At 44.8% G+C, this 9295-nt stretch overlaps 1 protein-coding gene across 1 annotated transcript; it reads left to right on the top strand.

Moving 5' to 3' along the window:
• Positions 1–6399: 6399 nt before the first annotated feature.
• On the top strand, positions 6400–7533 carry LOC311223363 (alpha-(1,3)-fucosyltransferase 7-like; the record flags this gene model as incomplete). Its single annotated transcript, XM_084308153.1, has 1 exon — positions 6400–7533. One exon carries the CDS (start codon positions 6400–6402, stop codon positions 7531–7533), a length of 1134 nt encoding a protein of 377 aa, XP_084164279.1.
• Between the last annotated feature and the right edge of the window lie 1762 nt (positions 7534–9295).

The raw sequence follows: 9295 nt of genomic DNA, 5'->3' as shown, positions 1-9295 counted from the left end.
CATAGCCATAGTCCCCCATACAATTCCTAACCATAGCCATAGTCCCCCATACAATCATTACTGAATGTTTAAGCTTACCATAGCTCCGTTGAATTCCCACTAAGTACTTATCAGTCATCTCGACCGAATTGTTTTATTAAGTACATTGTTTTCGTATCACAGCGCACGTAATCGAATCAACAGGCCGGTTTCGCTCAAGATTAAAAAGGACCTCCAGATCCGTTCGATACTATGCCTAAGGACGACATATATATCTTCATTTAAATTAGGCCGATTGGTCCCTGACCATCCATTATCGAGCCTTCTTGAACACGCCGGCACCCCTATCTTCTATTAATTACTACGTGTTAATCCTGTAACCGCACAGACCCCATGCGCTGATCATGTTATCTCACTCATCTTTACCATACCTGACTTGCATGTTCTGAATAGTAACAGAGCTCTGCACTCTTTCCCATATTCTCTGTACTTCAGTTTTCCCGTGGAACTATTCCCTGTACCCAATTACACACAGCTCTCCTTCCATTCAGAACACCCAAATCAATCCAACTTACCCGCGCCCTCTTCCTGAGAATAATTTTTAGGGCATTCATATACTCAGAACGCGCCCCTGTCGTACACACCAGACAACCGTGCTTCCTAGCCAGAAAAGCCTTTCATCTGCCGTCATGCGACGCTAATACCAATACACCATGACCAGATAGTCTGTGCCCCACCAATACGTCATCCCATTACATGCCGTATCTTCTTGGTGCAACCCCCCCGTATAGTTCATAAAGTATATTCCATACGAGACCCAACCCCCGTGGCCCGCATAGGCCGGGACCGGCCTCCTGTGTCTGAACAAACACACAAACATAAAAAGCCCACGTTTGCATGTTTACTGCACAACAAGCGCGATCTTCATACCTCCGGACATCCTAACCTAAGTCACCGCTCCCCCATCCCTGCATGCAAAAGTCATATTCACCGTGGGTCCCAACAAGTGGCGTACACAACCAACCTTCATCCTGTCTCTCTCTCCTCCATTTCAGACAACAAGCCCCTCGTCTATAACTCCAAACGCAGCAACCCCCAGCTCTTTGCCCCGTACGTCCCCAACACACAGCAAGGTCCAGAGACCCTACCGCACCTTTTCAGGGGGAGACACAACAGGGTGGGAAGAACGGCACCATTTCTGTGGTAAATTCCCACAGAACTCTACAATAATTTGAGGTTATTGTAGTACAGTACAATGAGATTGATTATCTGGAAGGAGGAGAAAGGGATCATATTGATAGAATTTGTTGATCTCTTCATCTGACTTAAAGCAGATTGAAGAATTAAACATGTAGCCAGACAAAACCATGAACTATAGTCCAATTCAACATTTATTTGATCAGAGCCAGAAGCCAAGGTGAATAGGACAAAAGATTATCAGAGAACATTAACAGGGCTGTCTGTGTACAGAAATCACCATCAGGTTTGCATTCTCAAACCTCAATAATGTACATAAACAGTCACTTGGTAACATAATTTGAACATACATAATTTACTGTAGGCCCATTTTTATATGAGTAAGCCTGGTTTCTAAGATAAGTATCTTTACATTCTATTCTAACCAACCATGGGTCCATGATTTACTCACATAAAAAGCAGCACAGTCTCTCTGGTGGTGTAGCGGTGGAGCCCACAGACCCCTGGGGTCGGTTTGGTCTGGGGCTCCCGAACTCCCATTTTGTATCCCCTTATATACTATAATTTCTAGCCAATAATGGTACATTTTACTAATACAATTGATCCAATCATGCGTCTCCTGTGGGCGATCTCCTGTGGGGGCTGGCAGCCCCCACCTCTGGGTTGTGGCGACGTGATGGGACAGAGATGGAGGGGGCCTGTCGGTGGCCCCCGTCGGTGGGGTCTTTTGCTGAGTACAGAGGGGTTCTGCTGGTGGCCCCCGTCCGTGTGGTTGCTGTGTGAGTCTTCTTTCAGTAAACAGAGGGGGGGTCTTGGTGGCCCCCCTCCTTGGTGTGGTGGTGTGAATACGCTTTGACCCTTTGGGCCAGATTACCATACAGTCTAATCTGGTCACAGTAGGTGTGACCTTTGTCTATTCAACTGTCCCTGCGTCTCGTTCCTCATTTAGCCCTGCAGCCACTTCTGCTAAACAGTATACAAGGCATAATGTTATGGTTTCCTAATTATTCACACCTATTATTTATGAAATTCAACTCAATATTTACCACACGTCTCCGCGAAATGCGGCTACAGAAATTCTTGACGCTACTGGCTAGACCGCTTCAAATCGCGCCCGGATTCCAACATAATAGTCATATTTCAACGCACAACGCGTTATGCACTGATTGGCTGTGACGGATACAGCGATCAAAGTGTGACGCGCACTCAGAGCGCTATCGCGTCTAGCCCGGGCCGAGAAATACGAAAAAATTTAAAAAATAAAAAAAACGTGATGTCACTTCCTGCTCAGGAAAACAAGTGTTTTTTTATTTGAGATAATAACGTTATATTGTGCATTGGAAATACAAACATACTTAAAATGAGTAAATATTATTCATTTTAAACATGTTTATATTATTTATAGGGCTATAAAACAAAAAACTAAAAAGTTTTATTTTCTTCTTCTGTGATTTAACAGCAGGTGGGTCGGCGCCCTTGCGCCCCTAGTGGCAGAGCCGCCACTGGTCCGGACACCTCAGTCCCTCCCAACAAGGCAGGTTCATTTGAGGCTGCGATACTGTCCCCATTGATCCTATACAAATACATTCTCACTGCACAGAGAGCTTTGGTCCTCTTTCCTCTTGAGCAGGTATACCTTCTCCTCTCGGCCTCAGAGGGTCTGTGAATTATATATATATAGTGTGTTATGTTTTCTTCTCTTCTTGGTCCCTCTGTGCCGCATCTTTCTCTGCTCTTTGAGTTGTCCTCGGTTTCAACAGAGCGTGTCTGTGTTGAAGGATAACTGTACTTGCACAGACAAACAGAGAGGCTACAGCTCATCAATATGCCAATGCGACGTGACATGTTTCAATGCCACACTACCAAAGGGTTAACCCTTTCACTGCGACAATACAGAAGGTTAACCCTTTCAATGCCACACGACAAAGGGTTAACCCTTTCCCTACCACACTACATAAGGTTAGCCCTTTCACTACCACACTACAGACGACGGTTACCCGTCTGTAGTGTGGTAGTAAAAGGGGTTAATAAAGCTCACATGCTAAGATCAAAATAGATAAAAACCTCTGGTCTGATAATTTCATTCTCTCTCTTTCAGAACGGCAAATGGAAAGGGCTGCCTTTATATTTACAACGTATGCCTCACGCTCAACGACACTTTCGAAGCGCTGCCGGGAGGAGCTGGAATCGAACCAGGAACCTTCCGATTACCAGGCGACCGCTCTCTTACCTCCTGATCCACTTTCATTCATCCATTTAATTCATTCCCTTCAATCAAAAGCAAACTTCTTCCTACAGTACATTGCCTCCTTCTTCTTCTTCTTCTTCTTCTACGTGTTGTTCTCCTCTCCTCCTCTTCCCTACATTGGCTTGTTTTTTCCCCTCCCATCCCATCCCCTCTCCTCTCCTGTCCCATCCTCCTCTCCTCTCCTCTCCTCCCACCCTGTGTCCTCTCCTCTCCTGTCCCGTCCTCCCGTCTCCTCTCCTCTCACCCTCTCCTCTCTCCACTCCTGTCTCATCTCTCACCCTCTCCTCTCCTCTGCTCTCTTCTCCTCTTCACCCCTTTCCTCTCCTCTCCTCAGAGGAGAGGAAAGGGGTGGAGAGGAGAAGAGAGCAGAGGAGAGGAGAAAAAAGGAGTGGTCCTTTCCTCTCCTCTCCTCTCCTCTCCTCTGCTCTCTTCTCCTTTCCTTTCCTTTCCTTTCCTTTCCTTTCCTTTCCTTTCCTTTCCTTTCCTTTCCTTTCCTTTCCTTTCCTTTCCTTTCCTTTCCTCTCCTCTCCTCTCCTCTCCTCTCCTCTCCTCTCCTCTCCTCTCCTCTCACCCTCTCCTCTTCAAAACTGATGAGTCCTTCGTCATCGTCACTCTCCAGTTCCTCTGGCTCCTCGCTGACCAGTGCGTTGAGCTCCGTGTTGGCCGGCCCAGACCTCAGCAGACTCAGGATGCGCTGCAGAGGCGACTGGCCGCCACTAGGGGGAGAGCTCTCCTGCTATTCCAGGTTGTCACTCTGCCTCTTGGCAAAGTTCACAAACACCTGGACAGGGAATAATGAGGGAAAGCAATGATATGCATGCTGTATAATGTTTGATGAATTATGTTGTATAATAATCACATACAATGTAATAAAATGTGTATACCAAAGAGTCAAATTATGTGCATTTTAGCTAATATGTGATGTGATATGTGTGTAATATGTGATGTGCATTTAGCTATTCATGTTTGATATTTAAAGTTTGGGTAGTCGAGATTCAAGTTTATTTGTCATTTACAAAAGTATGCTTCCCATTTGCCACGAAATATATACGTAAGGTCAATGGGGCCACGATCCAGTCTGTACAAGCCCTGAAATAGATGCACGAAAAACACTATTTTGGATGCCCTGTGGAGTAGGTTTCATGTTCATGTCAGGGCCGTGGGCATCCAGTGTGGAGGAGCAGGGACTATACGGATCAATGACATTGGTAGGCAGGATATAGTCTTTATTTAACCAGGTTTGTCCCAACTGAGATCCAGGATCTCTTTTACAAGGGAGACCTGGCCAAGAATAGCAGCAACACAACGTCTCAAAATACACACATAGAAATTACAGATACAAGTAACATTACAAAATGGTCAGATAAAACATTTGCACACAGAACACGTGGTTACAATAGGCTTCACCATCAGCCTTAAATACAGTCAGTGTTACCAAGCTTTGGATCTTCAGATCGGACTGGAGTCTGTTCCATGCAGTAGGTGCGGAAAACCTAAAAGCTTTCTTTCCCATTTCTGTTCGGACATTGGGAACAGCAAAGTGCATAAAATCCTTCAAATGTAGCTCATTTAGAATGTTGAAACTAGGGATGTTCGATGTTGGCTTTTTTACCAATATCCGATATACCGATATTGTCCAACTCTTAATTTCCGATACCAATATCAACCGATACCGATATATGCAGGGTTTCCCCCCCCAGAAATCTGATCAGGTAATTAACATTACATATCTCTTGTTGTGGAATTAACACAACATTATGCATACTTTTGACAATAAATAAAATCAGAATTTGTTCTTACTTGCTTGCCTGGGTAAATAAAGGTTATAGAAATGTAAAAAAAATAAAATAAAAATTGAAAACCGATACCAATATTTTCCGATATCACATTTTAATGCCGATATCGGCAGATAATATCAGTGCTCAAGACAGGGTGGGGAGGTGGAGAGGGCTGTACTGTCACCCTGTGCTCAGACAGGGTGGGGAGGTGGATAGGGCTGTACTGTCAGGCATGTGCACACATAGAGGCCAAGGGGTGCTTGAGCACCTGCCTTTTTGAGCCTCATCAAAAAAGTGCCTTTTTTTTTTTCTTTTTTTTTTTTTTACCGTTACGCATATAGACTGCCATTCCAACTGAAAAATGTCAGGATAGAATCAAAATATTAGGTAAAGAGAGAGAGAGATGCCCCATATTCCATTGCAGTTTGCACGGCCTCCTCAGCGTGCCTCTCCGCGGACCTATATATTTTATGCATAGCGTGGGTGGTGATGATGATGATAGAAACCGCTGTGGCGCATACAGAATGAATGCTGGTATTACACTCATTGAGGGACACGAAGAAGTCAAGTCCGATGGGATTTGGGAATCTCAAATACAAATCGGGATTGGAATAAAAAATGCATTTATATTAAACAATACAGAATATACAGCACTTCTTGGGGTCTGTAGGGTAAGCACTTATTCCCTCCCCCCTGAACATTTATGGAGATGTATGGGCCTTTTAAGTCAGTGATAAAAGTGTCTTTCAAGGATAAGTGAGCTCCTGCACTGATTATTATAGTTCAATATTCAATATTTGATCACCAAAACCCCCCAAAAAGCATAAAAATAGCTTCCTAGCCACTGGAGATAGAACCAACATGGCTACATGGTAATTGTTGTAAACACATCCTCTCTATGCCACTTTCATTCCAGGGAAAACATGATAGGAGTACAAGTGATACAAAAAAAGCTGTAATGGTCATATCAAGTCATTAGATATCACGTATCCAATGTATATGTGAGTATTTTGTTGTTGTAATATGTCAGTTCTGATGTTTTAAGCTGTTGATAGTTTAATGGATTGATGAATCTAAATCTGGGGCATTTGTCTTTCACTTGTTAAGAAAAGCTGAAAGCACTGCTGCCACACCTACTGCACTATAAGCTTGTTTTCTTGACAGGGCCGTCGCACCAGTGACCCGTATGATTCTGAGATGGAATACACCTCAGTGCTCATGAGAACCTCTGGACCCCGGCTCTTCATCCTCCTCCTCCTCCTCAGCGTGTGCTCGTGCAGCTGGTACCTGCTGCTCCACAGAGGCGGCGGCTCGTCGGACCGAAAGCTCCGCACGGTGAGACGTCACCCGGATATCCCTCCTCCTCCTCCTCCTCCTCCTCCTCATCCTCCTCCTCCTCCTCCTCCTCCACGGAACATCACCATCCTCCTGTGGCACTGGCCGTACGGTCGCCCCTACAGCCTGGACGGAGACAAGTGCCGGGAGATGCACGACATACGTCACTGTTTCCTCAGCGACGACACCTCCACACTCTCCACGCTCTCCACGGCCGACGTGGTGGTCTTCCACCACCACGAGCTGAGGACGGGCCGCTCCCTCCTGCCTCTCCATGTCCCTCGCACGGCCTCCCAACACTGGGTCTGGCTGTCCCTGGAGCCTCCCGTACATAACGGAAACCTCACCCCTTACAACGGTCTCTTCAACTGGACCATGAGCTACCGACAGGACGCAGACATATTCATACCTTATGGGAAGACCACTCCAGGAAGGGGCACTACCAACTGCATTATGCCTAAGAATAGGTCTTGTCTGGCTAGCTGGGTGGTCAGTAACTACAGGTCCACGCAGGCTAGGGCTGGTGTTTACCAAAGTCTGAAGAAATATATGCCCATAGAGGTGTATGGCAGATGGATGAAGAGGCCGCTACCAAGTATCAGCCTGTTGCCCACCGTTGGACGCTGTCATTTCTACCTAGCGTTTGAGAACTCTGAGGCCACGGACTACATCAGTGAGAAGTTCTGGAGGAACGGGCTTCAAGCAGGGGTGGTTCCCGTGGTTCTCGGGCCCAGCAAGGCTACCTACGAGGCCCTGGCCCCGCCCGGTTCGTTCATCCACGTGAGGGATTTCGACAGCACTGCGAGGTTGGCCGCCTATCTCAAGAGTCTGGCTTCAGACAGGGAGGCCTATGAAGCTTACTTCAAGTGGCACCAGACGCACGGCATCGAGACCTATACTGACTGGAGAGAACGACTGTGTCAGATCTGTGTAAACTACACCCGACTAGCAGTCAGAAAGATCTACCATGACCTGGAGAACTGGGTGGACAAATAGAAATGTGTTATTTTGTCTCCCTATACGTTGACTTCACTGAATCATATTGGTTGGAACTTACATATCTACAATTATACAACGGCATGCAAATTTCTCGATTCTGATTGGCTGAAACAGTCAATTTACACATGGGTATTTGTAATAATCCCACGCTCTTGGTCCCAGGACCCGCCCACAACCGCATTCCTATCACTCCGCCGTTCGTGGTTTTAGGAATGAAAGCAAGATGGCGGACACGCCGGACAGTAAACATTACGAAAGGATATGGTGATAGGGTCATAAAGACTAATTATACAACGGCATGCAAATTTCTCGATTCTGATTGGCTGAAACAGTCAACTTACACGTGGGTATTTTTCAGAACCAACGCTCTTGGTCCCAGGACCCGCCCACAACCGCATCACTATCAATGCGCGTTCGTGGTTTTAGAAATGCAAGCAAGATGGCGGACAGTAAACGTTACGAAAGGATAATGGTGATAGGGTCATAAAGACTAAATGAAAAACGATTCTGTCACGGCGAATGTCTTAGTTGCTGAAACAATGTTGAATGATGTAATTTAATGGGTCATGAGTCATTGTGGAACAAAATAAAAATGTGCGCGAATTGATTGATTGATTGATTAATTGCAATTTTTTAATTTTTTTTACCTACTTTCTATAGAAGCAGCTGGGAGGTGCGCTGTTTTAAGTGAGCGTGGACTATTGAATTGATTGATTGATTGATTGCTAATTTTATTACTGTACGCCTTGTTTCCAACTGGTTAAGTTTAGGCACTCTTTCGAAGTCGCTCTCTTTCGAAGTTGGTTAAGGTTAGAGTTAGTCTTTAAAGCAGGGCGATAGACCACCAGCCCTGATTCCAAACTCTAACCTTACCAACTTCGAAAGAGAGCGACTTCGAAAGAGTGCCTAAACTTAACCAGTTGGAAACAAGGCGGACAGTAATAAAATTAGCAATCAATCAATCAATCAATTCAATAATCCACGCTCACTTAAAACAGCGCACCTCCCAGCTGCTTCTATAGAAAGTAGGTTAAAAAATAAATAAAAAAACTCTTATAGGGAAAAGAACCCCCCCCCCCCGCTATATAGGGCAAAGAAAACTTTTAATTTTTTTTCCTATAGGGAAAAGAAAACTTTTTTGTTGTTGTTTTACCTACTTTCTATAGAAGCATCTAAGAATGAAGTTCTATAGAAAGTAGGTTAAAAAAGAAAAGAAAAGTTGGATGTGTTAGTTTGTTGGATGTCTAGTTGAAAGACAGTTGGATGTCTTAGTTTGTTGGATGCCTAGTTGAAAGAGGTTGTCATTGGGGAAGTGTACACCACAGCAATAAATCACCACTTGTGCATGAAAGGAGAAGTGCAAACTTCTTGTGTGCAGTGCACGGAAATAGTAGTCAATTGTGGCTACAAGTTTATTTTTAATAACAGCTAGATACAGGAAATGTGCCAATATTTGACTACACTTTATATCAAGCAAGTGTCTTTTTCTCATTCTATTCAGCCCCTAAAAAAGCAATTATCTGAAGAATAATTGTTCTGAATTATAAAACAATTATCTGAAAATATTAAATTGGATGCTGGACTATAACTCAGCCTCTTGGTAATAGATTCATGTCAACGTTTTTGTCATGCAACTTCCCCCTCTGGGACCAATATCATTTTGAGTCACTCACTTCCTGGGCACATTGTAGAGCTACTGAGAGAGAGAGAGAGCGAGAGCGAGAGCGAGAGCGAGAGAGAGAGAGAGAGAGAGAGAGAG

The sequence above is a fragment of the Notolepis coatsorum genome (genome assembly GCF_963971535.1).
Source record: "Notolepis coatsorum genome assembly, chromosome: 2".
Lineage (NCBI taxonomy): Eukaryota > Metazoa > Chordata > Actinopteri > Aulopiformes > Paralepididae > Notolepis > Notolepis coatsorum.
Note: the sequence above shows the minus strand (reverse complement) of the source record. Positions and strands in the feature narration are given on the sequence as shown.